The sequence below is a fragment of the Melanaphis sacchari genome, unplaced genomic scaffold, assembly GCF_002803265.2.
Source record: "Melanaphis sacchari strain LSU unplaced genomic scaffold, SCAv2.0 Contig284_pilon_pilon, whole genome shotgun sequence".
Lineage (NCBI taxonomy): Eukaryota > Metazoa > Arthropoda > Insecta > Hemiptera > Aphididae > Melanaphis > Melanaphis sacchari.
Genome location: NW_020271156.1, coordinates 1 through 16413, shown reverse-complemented (window position 1 = coordinate 16413; position 16413 = coordinate 1). Strand labels below are relative to the sequence as shown.

The following is a 16413-nucleotide window of genomic DNA, read 5'->3' as shown; positions in this document are numbered from 1 at the left end:
TTCTGTAACTGTACGCAATACTTTAATAGCTATCTCCTGATGCTAAATACCTGTAAATAAATATATTTTGCAAATTACAATAGATGCTAGGTATAGTTTTATACAAATGTAAAATAACTTCAAACGTTCTTTAAAAATATTTATAAAATATATTTCAACATTTTGTGGTTGCAGGTGAAACTGTGAAAGCCACATGGGCGAAATTGAGAAGTTGCCACAGAGATGCTCTCCGGAGACAGAAAAGATGTTTTAAAAGTGGAGCTGCAGCTGAAATAATAAAACAATGGAAATTCCAAAAACAAATGGAATATTTGTTGCCGTACATGGCAAATAGAAAACGAAGTTCTAATGTACTAAATAGCGAAGACGAAGATGATTTTATACAAGATGAAATAATAGGTAAAGAACAAATATCAGAAAATAATTATGATATAGAAGCACCAACATTAGAAAATGATAATGAAATACTCGTACACAAAAATAATGAACATGATATAAACGTAGACGCAACAGAAGATTCTGTTGAAGGTATGACAAATACTACATCATCATTGGCGTTCAGAAATCGGGTTTTAAACAACCACTCAAAAAAAAAAAGATGACATAACTAACTTATTCCAGCAATCAATAGCAAGTCGAGAACAAAGAGCAAAAGAGAGAGCGCTGGAACGTAAGAGGTTAGAGGATTCGAAAATCCCAAATGATCCATTGTACCATTTTTTCATGTCAATGTACCACACTACACAAAAATTGTCACCAGCATCTCAATATTTCATAAAAAAAGAATTATATAAAGTGGTTTCAAAAGCCGAGGTTAATCTCTTGAATATTCCAACAACATTTCAACAAACAAACCATGAGCAACCTCGGTCTACTGCTGCGTGGAGTTATGAACAGAACTCTTTAAGTTCTCACGAAACTTCTTCGTCTGACACTTATTACGTGAATACACAAACTTGTGAAAATAGTAACGACATGGTAAATTATATTAACAATTTTTCTGAATGAATTAGTTTGAGTTACTTCATTTTTATTTTTTGGTTATATCAATAATATTTTATGTACTTTTTAATAATTTAAAATAAAGTATAGGTCTACTTTAATATTGTGTATATTATTAAAACACACAATATATATATATTTTTCATAATTAATGCGAATTTACTTTATGATATAAGTATGTATGTACTTTTTTTTATTTGAATTTTTAAATAAATATTTAAAAACTTACCATAAGAACACGGCGAGTTTTTTTTCAGGATCAATAGGTCTTTGAGCATTACACCCTTCAGAAAAAATAGTATCCTTTATAATATTGAGAACTTCATGAAATTGACATCTATTTAAGCGGAAGTAGTTAGTAAATTGTTTTTCAGATAATTCCGTTGTCAAAACAAATTCTCCGTGACTCTTTCTTTTTTTCTTAAAATCACTATTTCGTGACTTTTTTCGTTTAATTAAAGAATATAAAACCAGTTCATCTAATTCCTCATCAGAATCGGATTCCGAACTTAAATCTAATTTAAATAATTCGTGAGCCATCATGTCTCAAATGTTTTCATCGAATGATTATACGCAACTGCGTTGAAATACTGTGTAGTAATATTCGCTCACACGGGTCACGCAGTTCGGTCCTACGCTGACTTGTGCTACGCTGCGCTGCGTCGCCTACGTCTCAATTTGCGCCTAGCTTTAGTCTGACCAATCATTTTTATATTGATTTTTATACTTTATATTTATTTTTATATTAATTATTTTATCACTCAGTTAAAAATTATTTATAATTTAATAGAAACAAATTTAATGGGATATTATTTATATTAATTTATTTTAAACATGTTTTTATTTATGGAAAAAATTACATACGTATTGTAATATATTTTTTGCATATTTTTAAATTTTTTATGCGTATATCATAATTTTTCCTTACATATTTGCATGCATATTTTGTCTATTTTAGCTCCTATAACTTCTCATCCCTAATCATCAATTATATTATGTTATTATGGCATATAATAATTTTTTTGGGTGGTTCATGAGCTTCTGTGCACCGTACCACGAGCCGCTACTGTTACAATTTATTATTTACATAATTAATTATACATAGTTTACATTTTGTCTTAATAGTACATTTTTCTTTTTTGCATATTTGTCATGGTATACCATAGCATTAATTTTCATCTGATCAGATGTTACAGATTTTTCACCTTTTGTCGATATTCGATTTACATAAGTTATATAAGAATAAATCAGAAGATTAGTAGCAGTCTTTAAAAACAAATTAAATAGTTATAAGACGCTTTAGAGTTACATTTGTATACAAATTTGTCAAAATTAAGATTCAACATTTCTATTAAATAATTAAAAATGTCCATCGCCACTGCATTTGGATAAGTCAAGTCACAATTCTCATATTGACGTGTTTGAATCATATTATGTTCTTTTAATATTTGGTCAGAAGTAATAATATTCATGCAACAATTACAATTTTTTGTTAGCTTAAAAAATCTCAACTCAAGAATGGCAAAAATTTCTACACCTTTATGTCATATAATTATTTAATCATTTTTTTTTTTATTTTTTAAGATCTTATCTTTTCATTTGTAGACATTCAGGTCATAGGTTTGTCATTCTTGAAATAAGCTAATATAGTCCTAAGAGTAGTTAAAAGCCTATTCACACATTGATTTTATTTCAAAACTATCTTGTGTGTGTATAGACCAAATAATGGACATTAATTTATTATATATTATTTATCAAAGGTAATGAACACATTAGTTATCAATAATTTTACTAGGGTATGAACAAATTTCCGTAGTGCAAATTTTTGCAAAATTTGGGTAAGGTCATAACTACATAATTAAAAATATTAAGACTTGACATGTCTAAAACCCTAGATTAATTAATAAAAATTAAATTAACATACCTACATTAACTACTCTTGATTACAATATATTTATTTTTACTAATTCTTTAAATATTACATGAAGATAACATATTCATATTAGAAAAATATTAAATATACTAATTTAAGTTATTAAAAACTCGTACATATGGGGAATAGTAAATCAATAACTTAACTTTATTATTTATATATAAAATTAATTATGAATGTTTTCATCTAAAAATTTTAGAACCGTAGTTCACCGCGGTCAGCGTAGCAATACACACCGGGGTAAATAGCTCCGTGCCATGCAACCTAGTGCAATTCGTGCCCGATTTTATTCTAACTTAGATCAAAATCTTAATGAAATCAATCTACGTATCGCACAAAAACTCTCATTTAAATCGACCGTAAGCGAAACTCTACACGGTCAAATAAGTATTAAAACTAATTAGATCGACTATCTATTAAGCACACGTTCAAAATAATTAGATCGATTAACTATCAAGCGTACGGTTTCAGACACCCAGCAGAGAAGGCAGCCAGGGGTCCAGCACGCAGTAGGCATTTGTGTGCTGTGGTTGCCATAGATGTGAGGAATGCCTTCAACTCGGCGTCATGGTGTCTCATCGATGCAGCACTTCAGAAACGTGGGTTTCCAGGTTACTTGGTACGCCTTTTGCGGTCCTATATGGGTGGCCGTACCTTATTGGTAAATGGCGATGATTGCGATATAACCAGGATGGAGGTTTTGTGTGGTGTTCCGCAGGGTTCGGTCATTGGACCTTGCTTATGGAACATCTTCTATGACGATCTACTGCGGCTGGAGCTCCACGAAGCTGTGAAATTGGTGGGTTTCGCTGACGACATTGCTCTGGTCATCACGGCACCCAATGCGGACCTCTTGGAAATCATTGGTAATGCAGCGCTGCAGTCAATTGACAGATGGATGCAGGAGAACGGTTTGCAGGTGGCACCGCAGAAGTCGGAAGCGGTTGTCCTAACCAACAAATGGGCCTATCGGAATCCTACGTTTACTTTAGGTGGACAGCAAATCCCAGTTAAGTCCTCGATGAGGTACCTCGGGGTTCAGTTGGACACGAGACTTAACTTTGGTGACCATATCAGACTAGTGACAGCTGCAGCCAGGCGAACGGTGTCCACTCTTGGAAGGTTGATGCCAAACATCCAGGGGCCCTCGGCATGTAGGAGGCGGCTACTCATGTCGGTGGCGCTCAGCAAGCTGTTGTATGCTTCACCGGTCTGGGCTCTGAAGGCAGCAAAGACGGCTCGGAATAGGTCGGCCCTCAGTCAGGCCCAGAGAGGTGCCGCTATTCGTGTTGCGAGGTGCTATAGGACCGTGTCCGATATGGCAGCTCTGGTTTTAGCAAGAATGCCTCCGGCCCACCTGCTGGCCGATGAGCGACGCAGAATTGAGGAGCGCAAGCGAGAGCTCACGACGGTGGCGGTCATAAGGAGGCAGGAGCGTGAGGTAACACTGCACGATTGGCAGGTGATTTGGGACCACACGACGAAGGCGGCGTGGACGAGGAGGATGATTTAAAATATCAGAAGGTGGGTGTATCAGTCAAGGCTTGAAGTCATGACATTTCGCATGGCCCAGGCGTTGACGGGTCACGGATGCTACCAGTACTTCCTGTGGAAGAGGAAAAGGGCAGCTAACCCCTGCTGCATGCACTGCGAAGAGCCGGAGGACACTGTGGAGCACACCTTGTTTAACTGTCCGTTCTGGGCAGAAGACGGACGGGAGATGGAGCAATGCGTCGGCCGGCCACTACGGCCCAGTGATGTGCCAGATATCATCATGGGGCCGGAGCAGGAGCTCCTTCCAGATGATGCGTTCAGGAGACGACGTATTGAGGCCATGGCGGAGAAGCAGAGGTTGGCGTTTGGCAGAATGGTGGAGGTTATTCTCGAGCGGAAGGAGGATGCGGAGCGGTCCAGACAGGCGCGATTAATATATGGTGGTTGAGTTTGTGGGCTGAAGGCCAAATACCTAGGGTGGTTAGAGGCCCCCACGTATGTATATATAGTATGTATCGCTATGTTTGTTGTAATTTTTTGTTATGGTGAATAAACGATACGGGTTCGGGTGGCAGTATTGTGCTAAACAGTTCCCACCCGTTCCCGGTTTCAAGATGGAAAAAAAAAAAAAGACACCCAAGGTTTATAGATAATAGAGGTTACCTCATTTACAAATTATGAAATGATAGGAGTGGGAGAAACCACGCCGTGACGTCAGCCAAAGTACAAAGTGTTTGTTTATTATCGTTCAACCCAGTGGTTTTCAACCGGTGTGTCGCGGCACACTGGTGTGCCGCGATAAATCTATTGATGAAATTAATTTTGTATACATATATATATGTATTATATATAAAAATATATGCTTCACGTATTATATGAATTGATGTGCCGCAAAAATTTTGTAGAAGAAGAAGTGTGCTACATTGTTAAAAAGGTTGAAAACCACTGGTTCAATCATTAAATTTAATCTGTTCTGTGGTTCAACTGCTGTATTCAGTCATTATAATTCACGTGTTTTCTTTTGCTCATTAAATTTTGTCCAATCCACGTTTAGTACTAAAAAATATTAAGACATGACAACAAAATCATTAAAACCCAAAGGTGGATCATGTTGAGCTGTAGCAACATGCATTAATTATGCTGGCAAGGTGAAGCGATTTGGAAATACTAATATATCATTTTACAGGTAATAATAATAATAATAATAATATAATTAATTTAATACTAACTAAGTTAATTATAAATGTAAATTCAATCGTATGTATTAAATAAATATTAATTTGTTTGGGAATGTATACTTAGTACCTACAGTTTTAAGTTACAAGTTGCAATATTTTTAAATATTCAAATGAAATGACCAATAGGCCATATAGGTATTGCTATACTATTGCCATACTAGGTATTGCTCAGTTAGCATACTTTCAAACAAAAATATAGATTTTACTCTAATTTTTAGGTTTCCAAAAGACCCAGAGCTACAAAATAAGTGGACTATTAAGTGTAGAAGAGGAGACAGTATGAATCCTTGTTTATCATATATGTGTTCTGAACATTTTAGTGATGATGTATATGTTCGAGATCTTAAAGCCGAACTCTTAGGTAATTATATTTTTAATTAAATTACCTCATAATGACAATTTTTTTTTATCAAATTGTTTTAGTAATTTTAGCATACACTCCTAAATTTCGTAAATTAAAATTAAAATTATATTATGTTATCATTAATTACTATTAAATATTGATGTTATCTAAAAAATACATATAATTTTATTATGGGCTAATTTTTTGTTAAAATAAATCATTTTAATTTTTCATAATTTAAATAAGTTGAATATATATTTATTTTTTTATCATAGTGTCTTTATGTGTTATAGTAGTTTAAACTATATATTAATGTTTCTGAATTAAGTAGTCAATAGATTCATATGTTATTCCACACCATTATAGCAATCGAATAATCGGATACGGAATGGTTGAAAATGTTAACGAATCGTCTAGGCGACGCATAAAACGATTATTCAATAACCGTAATGTGGAACTAAGATAGTTACTGGAACTTTGCCATCCGTACGCTAGATTCATTGTATTATACAACCGTTTACATCAACAGAAGGTGATTCTCTACGAGATTTTTACGAATATATGAACTATTTATAGAAACAATACTTATTTACATCAATACCAAAAAAAAGTTATAATATAATATATTTTTATTTAATATCATTTTTTTTTCTGTTTAGGTATATTTTTTTCTATTTTTTCCAGTTTTAAAAAATGTTATGTTATATATATTCAATATTTAAAAAAAAAAATACAGTTTTCGTTAAATTTGAAATATTGTATTATATGTATTATTCATTAACTTTAATAAGTTTTTTTCATTTTTTTGTTTTTGCAGATTTATTTCATTTTTTGTTAAACATTTTACATAGGTATAATATCATTTAGTTTTCGTTGATAAATTATTTTCATTTTTTTTGTTTTTTTGCAGATTTATTTCATTTTTTGTTAAAAATTTTACATAGGTATAATATCATTTAGTTTTCGTTAATTTTTTTAAATCGTAATTTTTTTTTTTTTTTGGGTTATTTTTTTTTTATTTTTAATAAAGTGTTACTGACAACAAGGTCATCTAACTTATTGATAAAAAGACAAATTTTTAACATGCAATAGTTGTTATAAATAAATAAGTAAATACAATCACAGTTATTTCCATAGATGAATAGCTAGATAATAAAATGTGACATCGTAATAATTAGTTAATCTAGGTGTATAATTTTTTTTTTTTTTTTTTTAAATATTTATATATACACATATTATTGACGTTGAGAAAGGGCATCATGAGGACGTCCGCACTTAAGACGTCGGAGGTTAGGCTTGTCGTTGAGTTTGAAATATTTTGCACTATTGGCGTTGTTTAGTTGGCCAAAGAAATTGACTGAGAGATTCTGTATGTAGGATTTAACCATCGGGAGTCTGAAGTCTGTGTGAAGTGCTTCGTTTCTGACGAACCACGGCGCGTTGGATATTATGCGTAAAATCTTGGACTGGAAGACTTGAATTTTATTCATGTGAGTTTTGACACAGTATCCCCAGATAGGGGCAGCATAGAGTATTAATGGTCGTAGAATTTGCTTGTAAAGAAGCATGGAGCACTTCCAGCTTAGGGTGGTTTGACGGTTGATTAAGGGATAAAGAATTTTAAGTCGAAGAAATGTGAGGGTTCCAGGTTAATTTTTTGTCTAAGATAACTCCTAGATATTTTATTGTTGGAGACCAGGATATGTTGTCGCCATTAAGTACTAGAGAGGGAGGGTTATTGGGATGACGAAGTGTAAATAGTACTGCCGTACTTTTTAAGGGGTTTAGGATAATTTTCCATTTTTTCGCCCAGCATTTTATTTTGTTTAAGTGGCTCTGTATATTATCAGTAATAATGTGGACATCGCTGGAGCTTGAAAAGACAACACTGTCGTCAGCGTATAGGGAAACTTCTGTGTTAGGTGTAGTGGGAAAGTCCGCGATGTATAAATTAAAAAGCAGGGGAGAGATTTTGGATCCTTGGGGAACACCGGCTGTTATTTTTTTTATTGTTGAACTGGTGTCATTTATGCGAACTGCAAAACAACGATCAGAGAGGAAGGATTTAATTATATTAAAGATGGTAGGATGGGTATTTAATGTTTTTAATTTGAATAGTAGGCCGTCGTGCCAGACACGATCAAATGCTTGCGCAATATCTAAAAAGGCTGCACCGGTGTGAAGTTTTTTTTCAAAACCATTATTTATGTGTTCAGTTAGGCGGAGGAGTTGTTGAGTAGTTGAGTGCTTTGGTTTAAAACCAAATTGATGATGTGGAATGGCTTCAGTTGCATCTATATGTTTTGTTAATCTGGTGTATATGATTTTTTCAAATATTTTGGAGACTGAAGATAGTAGACTTATGGGCCGGTAACTATTAGGGCTTTTGTTGTCTTTTCCAGGTTTTTTTATCATTATAATTGTGGCTTTTTTCCATTCAGTTGGAAAGTGGCCGATTCTCATTAATGAATTGAATAAAGTAGATAAATATGTGATTGCTTTTATTGGGATATTTTTAAATATAGCATTTGTGATGAGATCGTGTCCTGGAGATTTTTTGTTTGGTAATCTTTTTATTATTTCATTAATTTCAGTAGAGGTGGTGTAAGGAAGTATGTTTTGTGGATGAATATCTGGTTCCATAAGTTTGTTGCGCACCGCGGTTTCTGTTTCGGTGTCAACAATATTGTTCGGTGAAAAAGTATTTTCTAGGGTTTTGGCAAAGAGTTCGCATTTTTCAGCATTTGAGTTTAGGTAAACGTTATCAGATTTTAACGGGGGTATAACACTAGCGTTTGGTTTAATTAAACGTTTGGTAGCGAGCCATAGGTTTGAGTCCGAAGGATGAATTGTAGATAAATAATTTTGGTATGAGGCTATTCTTTGTTCTTCGAGTAAAGTTTTTACTTTTTTAGTAAGATAATTAAGATTTTTCCGGTCTTCAGTTCGTCTATGGAGCTGCCACAGTCTTCTGGTACGGTGTTTTATTTTTATCAATTTTAGAATTGAAGTAGGTATTTGAGAAAAAGTATTAATTTGAGATATGTTACAAGACGGGTTTGAACAGTGTTCCGCTGCTAGATGAATAATTTCCTGAAAATGGTTTGTGGCTTCGTCGGCTGCATAAGTGTTATTTATGTTTTTCGGGATTTTTATATTGTGAGTTATATAAGTTTTAAATTTTTCCCAGTTTGGTTTGCCGTTTATAAGTTTACGTGATTTTGTAGATACACTTAGGGTGCCCCCTATTTTAATTTTAACAGGCAGGTGGTCTGAGTCAAGTTCAAATAAGGGCTCTTGATGAATTGATAGAGGTATTGATTTTAATAATATTACGTTTAGTATGTCAGGATTTCTATTTTGGTCGTATGGATAATACGTCGGGGAGTCAGGTGAAGAAATAATTGCTGAAGTATTTGAAAAGTATTTATGTAATTTACGACCATTTTGATTTGTCATTTTGCAGTTCCAAGTGGTATGTTTGGAGTTCAGGTCACCAATGATCATTACTTTTTGAAAACTGCAAAGAATTTTATCGAAATCACTTGTGAACATTTTAAAACTTGGAGATTGATATGCACTAATTAGAGTTGTAATTACATTGTTGATAGATATCGTAATTGCCACTGCTTCCAATGATTGTAGCGGTAAAGCACGATTCCGTACGTTTTACCTTTTTGGGAACACGATTCCGTACGATTTTGTTCAAACAATAGATTGTCAAAAAGGCCCCAAAAACAACACGATTGCGTACGATTGTCTGTGCAATGTTGCCATTTAATATTGCCAATTCGTGTAAAAAAAATTTTAAAATTTTAAAAATGTAAAAAAAATAATTATATAATACTTGATAAATATTTTATATGTCGCTATTTAATATTAATTATAGTTAATTCGTTTAAAATATAAAATTTATATAATAATAAAAAGATAAAATTATACAATACTTAATAAATATTTTAAGTCGATTCGTATGAAATATAAAAAATTTTAAAATTTTAAAAATGTAATCAGGCGGTTGCATTTAAAATCAAAAATTTTGAAATTTTTTGGCGGTTCAGCCGCTGCGGCTCAATCGCTATGTGTGGCCCCGGCCTAAGTCAAATAGACAAATCTGGCAACATTGCACTAAACTCTTGGGTACAAAACGTACGGATTCGTGTTCTACCCTGATTTTTTGAGCAGGTATAAAAGTGTGATGGTGTTTTATTTTAGATTTAATTATAATAGCTACGCCGCCTGAAGGTCGAACTGCTAATCTGCCTTTGCGATAAGTGACATAGCCATTAAATTTTATCTTATCTGCGATAATTAAATGTGTCTCGCTGATGCAGGCTATATCTACATTGTGAGAGTTCAAAAATGCAGCAAAAGTATTTCTGTTTTGTTTAAGGCCATTGGCATTCCAATTTATGATAACTAAATTAGTATTATAAATATTATTGAAGTTGACTGCCATTTACTTGACTTAATAACGTTGGGATATATTCGATGACTTTTTTTATAATTTCTTGTAATAGTGAATTTATGGTGGGCATTAGTAACTGCAGAAGCTCGCTTTGGATATTTGGTTGGGAGGGAGGTAGTTGCCGATGATCGTAGGTATTTGTTTTTGTTATCTCTGCATAGGACTGTTTGTTTATATTACTGAAGACAGGTGGGTTTGTGCTATTCTGAGAGAGGTGATTATAAGCAACATTTTGTGACGTGGATGCGTGATTGTTGCTGTATATATTAACTTCGGTATTAGACTGCTTATGGGTAGTAGAGTTTTTTGAATTTGTTTGCCGAGATTTAATTTTTAGTTGTTTGTAAGCTGTGCAACCTCGGTAATTAGCTGGGTGATTCCCCAGACAATTTACACAGGTAAGGGGGGGTAGAAAAATCTTTTGTGCAGGCGGAATAGTGATGATCTCCCGAACATTTTACGCATCTGGGCGGAAGTTTACAGAAGTTTTTGGTATGCTGGAATCTTTGGCAATTTTGGCATTGAGGTATGTTGGAATCAGTTTTACGGTTTTCGATAGATATAATGCAGTTTAGTAGACGGTCTACTGAAAAAATATCTTTTGCCGTTTTTTCGAGTAGTACCGCTACTATCGGTATGGGAGATTTATGTTTATTTTGAAGTCGAGTTACTGAGACAACAGTGAAGTTTAGATCGGTAATTGCGTTAAAGATTTGTTCTTCAGGTATAGATGTGGGGAGGTTTCTAATTATTACGGATAAGTTTCGGTCTTCTGGAAGTTGATACGTGTGATATTTTATTTTGATTTCGGTAAAATATTTAGTGAGAGTGCGGTAGTCATCGACTGATGTGAGATTAAGTCTCAAGACAGTATTTTTGTTAGCTATGCTAAACTCATCTATTATCATAGGAGTTATTGTGTCGCGAAAGTGAATATAATCTGTGATATCGTAAACATAAAGAGGTGGTATTTTTTGTCTTACCTCCGGCGTATCAATTTTAATGTTGTCTGATTGGTCGTTGTCAGTGTCTACTAGGTCCGATAAAGGTGAGAATTTGTTTTTGATGTTTTCCCGAGGTGAAAGAGCTATGCTAGCTGTTCGTTTGTGAGCGGTGTTTTTAGTAGGATTAGACGGCTTATTAATGGGCGCCATGCCCGAGGTTTGAATATGAACACAGAACGCGCGTAGGAAATCGGTTACGATCGAACGGACAACCTGTTACGTCAAGCGGTGCGCGTAGACTGAAAAAAATCGAAATATATGTATTCATCCTTAACTTAAATCAGTATTTTTATTTGTCTTAGGTTTATTTCAAAAATTTTGTTTGTATCATTATGTATTTTGATAAGTTTTTAAATAGGTATAAAATTAAATTTTTTTTGTTGTGTTCAAAAACATAATACGATTAAAATATTTACTAAGTCTTATCAAATATATATATATATATTATTTTTAATATAATAATAATAAAAAACTTTATAATATTTAGAAAAATCAGATAATGTAATAAGATATATTTACTATAATAATTATGAATATTATGTTAAATTATATTTTTTAAAAAGAATATATTTAGGTATATCAGTTGATTACATTTACTCAAAATATAATTAGAGTAAATGTAATCATTTAAAATTTTTTTTTTCTCAACTTTAAATTTTTCTATTTCTATTAAACTAGAATACTTTTTTCTAAATATATTTCTAATTTTATGATTAATTAATTTAATTTTTTCTTTTTTTAATTCTTTCAGCTGCGTCTTCTGACACCTTGTTTTTTTCTAATTGAAAATAAAGTTTTTTTAATTCGCCTTTGTTGATATATTCTTGTGTCATTTTATTCTGAAATTAGAGATTTTTTTTTTTGTTATTTAAAAACGAGAATAAAAAAATCGAGTACGAATCAAACATTAAATACATTATAAGTATGTGTGAATACTATAGTCCGGGCAACGAAAACTGTTCGGTGACCGGCGCGACTCTAGCGGCCATTTCCACTCAGGGGTCGTTATACTTCCAAAACTAATTGGCGCGTTTTTTTAAATTAATTTATTACCATGGTATATTATATTCATTTATTATTATACGAATGATGGGACAAAATGGTTAAAAAAATTATTAGTATAAAACATTATTCAATATATATACTATACATACAATTTATTAATAGTTAATAATAATTGCAAAACAATCTACAAATATATTTTATATATACATTAAATAAAATAAATCATAATATAAAATAATAAAATAATAGTTATTCCAATTGCTCTGTATCTGATTCTTCATCACTGAAATCGCTATCATCAGGCATTATCGTCAAAGTTATTGGTTCCATTATGGTGTCTCTAAGGATTTCCTTTTGGTTATCTAATTCTTGTAATTGTTCGGCATGTCTTACACACTTCTCCCAATCCTCTTTGGTTACCGCATCTAACGCTTCGTGGGTAAGACGTTCGATATCCACCATCTTGAACGTATTGTTGTTTTTCGCCACTCGACTCTTAACTTGGGCCCAAATAAATTCGATTGGGTTGTATTGGCAATGGTAAGGAGGTAACCGTATTACTTCGTGTCCATTTTCTAAAGCAATTTGGTCAAGCAAATATTGCTTTTCGCGTGGAATTAAGGCTTTAATTTTTTGGTGAAGTTCTGGTAACGTTTCAAGCGGGCTAAATTCAATATTTTTTTCAGTTAACCATTTTTGTACGTCAGCTTTTCTCCAATTGCTTTTTGGATAATTTTCTGCCAACGTGGAATGATATGACGCATTGTCCATAACTATGACAGACGGTTCTTCAAGATTATTTAATAGTTCAATAAACCATTTTTGAAATACTTCAGCATTCATCTGACTATGATAGTCGGCGGTATTGCCTGTATTACTACGGAATACTAGCTTGGACCCTTGAATAAACCCGTAACGAGAACATCCAGCGTGACACACGATAAGCCGACCTCCTTTTCCTGTAGGAACTTTCAAACCTTCAGTGCTACATTCATTTTGCCATATAATTGACCTCGAATGGTTTTGGTTGACCCATGTTTCGTCAATATACACGATAGGGCGATCATCTTTTGCCTTGCGCAGCGTACAAATTTCTCGAAGAAATTTATATCGAAGTGCAACAATGTCATTTCTCTCCATTAAAAATTTTCGACCATCATTACACTTTTATAAGAAAATTTCAAATTCTTCAATAGATTTCGCACCGAACGTAAGCACCCAGTATAATTGATTTTCTGTCTTAAAGCATTCAATATTCAATTCGCAGTTGGGTACTCACCTCGATCGTAGAACTCGTGTACCGTTCTTCTAACGACATCTGAATCAAAATCGTCGAGCTCTGATACAATTTTCGCACGTTTGTAGCCTTTGCGTGGAGATTTGAATGATACAACTGACTTTGATTCATCGGGTTTATCTTCTGCATGTTTTGTTTCAGAACAAATACGTCTGACAGTGCGCTCTGACAATCCACAAGCTTCGCCGGTACGTATTTGAGCTTGTTTAAAGAAATCGGCAGTTAAATCCGGTTTTGATGACAGTTCTTTTAAATATTTATAAACATTATAAACAATTTGTTTACTCTGGCTGCGTGTATCACTATTACTTAAAGACATTTTTAATAGATCCTTGTACAAAAATGTATTCAAACACAAGAAAAAAACAAATATTCACAAAACTGATTTCAAAATCGTAGGTACAACACACCGTCTGTTACAAATGTCTGTAGCATAATGCACAAAATCAACAGCCGTATACACTATACACGTGTACGATCCCTCCATAATACATTCCAGTTCTCCACCTGTTATATACCAGTTTTAGGGTACCTAAATTGTGAATTGAATAAGGGACAAAAAAAACACATGCCGAGCGCCTATTGTGTGAACATCTCGGCGGCGCGGTGCAGTTTGAGAACCCAAGGCTAACCACTGGTATAAGGCAGGCGGGTCACGGGGGTCACCGGCCAGTTTTCGTTGCCCGGACTATAACATTATATATAAATATATATTCAAAAAAATATAATTTTGATAAATATATATATATATATATATTAAAAAACCTCCTCTAGTCTGTTTAAATATATTTTTTATTTTTTTAAAAAAACTCGGTTTACTATTATTAATAAAATAATCGACTGTAACTACTAAAAAAATTAAAAGTAATACTTCAATTTTTAAAAAACGTGAGACACTAATCATACTTTATATTACATATATACCACTTATGGTACTATTCAATTAAATATTAAAAACTTAAAAGCTATAATGTTTTTAAAAAAAAAAAAAAGAAAAAAAATATATTTAACCGTATGAGATATTATATTTTTAAATATATATATTAATAAAAAAATAGAAACAATAAGTACTTACATATTTGTTTGCGAAAAAGGTATCAAATAAATCTGATGTCTGCTATTGCGGACTGCTGCATTCACTTGTGTTCACTTGAGTTCACAATGAAAACTGGTGATTTTTTCAACAAATATTTTCTAGTTATATAGCCCCAAATTTCCATCTCTATGATCATCAACGTCATTCGTTTTAAGATAACCTTTATTATATATTTTGGGGGACTTGTTTAAAAAAAAAATAATTGGCAATAACAACTATCTAATATTCGCAAGTATGTGGAATGTGTATGTGAAATCATGAATTTTGATTTACTGGTTTAACCTATCCGTTGTCTTTCAACTTATAGTTTATTACATTATAAAACGTATTTTAAACGGTTCTAGGAACTATATTAATCAGGTACATGTTTAAAAAAAAATAATTGGCAATAACAACTAACTAATATTCGCATGTATGTGGAATGAGTATGAGGAATCATAAAATCATATATTTTACTTTTAACCCTCAAAAGCGAAATTTTTGAAAATTTTTACTACATATCAATTTGAAAGGTATATTACTGAATACAAATAAAATGCTGAAATTTTGCCGATTAGGTAATGAGAAAACTGATGTTACATATTACATCTAGCTATAATGAGATTTGTAGTATTATAGTAATATAGTAGTTATATAACAATAAAATAAAGATATTCATAATTTGTAGTATATCTAAGTTGTTTATTAATATTGAAATACTAAATATAAGGTAATGATCAATTCCAAGTGCTATTAATTATTAATTTTTAGGCTATAATATAAAGTTATTTTAAAATATATAAAATGTTATAACTAGTTACCAAAGGTAAATTTAAAAATAAAAAAAATTATTTTGTGGAAATGTTTTAAACAGTCAACACAAATCCAATGATCGCACTTAAACACATTGTTGAACTGAAGAAGTGCACATTGCTCCAGACATCTTTTCTACCATCAATTGTTGGTATGAACAGATGTAAGGCGATCAAAACAGATACCCTCTGGAACTAGATATGCTATTGTATCTTTCTTTTGGTGCGTTTTGAAACGTGTTGAATATTCTGAACAAGTTTCGTCTAAATTTAACTGAGACTATGGCACAAATTAACATAAGTTCCGAATTGCCAGAAAACATCACACCATGCGGTAAATACAAAGCACCACCACCATTTTTCCGTCAAATTCCCATCTATGGCGAGCTATGTTTATACCATTTGATCGCAGTTTCCACATGTATTGGTGTACATAAAACACTTTGGCATATCACTTCTAATCATTTTTTGTTTTAGAGTACCTTGGTCTTACTCCGGGTATCCTGCATCTGTTGAACCAATGGACTACCCATTGTCTTTCATCTTGCAAAATCATTACTTTTTCAATTGCCTGATTCTGATTCTCTCTCTTTTTGCATATTTTGATTTGAGCTGACATTTTGCGACTCTATTTTCTTTATAGTCCCAGAAATTTAGATAACCATTATTTTTAAAAGCGGCTTTATAGTTAAGGCCAGTAAGTGTCAGCAAAAATCTGGGTAAATTTTCGGTTCTGTGGTTC

The 16413-nt window shown here is 32.7% G+C and overlaps 2 protein-coding genes and 1 pseudogene across 2 annotated transcripts; 2 read left to right on the top strand and 1 right to left on the bottom strand.

Annotated features, from left to right (window-relative positions):
• Positions 1-39: 39 nt before the first annotated feature.
• LOC112595567 lies at positions 40-1008 on the top strand. Its single transcript, XM_025340819.1, has 3 exons — positions 40-52; positions 175-569; positions 622-1008. The coding sequence occupies exons 1-3, from the start codon at positions 40-42 to the stop codon at positions 1006-1008; spliced, it is 795 nt and encodes a 264-aa protein (XP_025196604.1).
• Positions 1009-5502: 4494 nt separating this feature from the next.
• LOC112595565 lies at positions 5503-7049 on the top strand (annotated as a pseudogene).
• A 5687-nt stretch (positions 7050-12736) lies between these two features.
• Positions 12737-13627, bottom strand: LOC112595564. Its single transcript, XM_025340818.1, has one exon. It carries the CDS (start codon positions 13625-13627, stop codon positions 12737-12739), a length of 891 nt encoding a protein of 296 aa, XP_025196603.1.
• Between the last annotated feature and the right edge of the window lie 2786 nt (positions 13628-16413).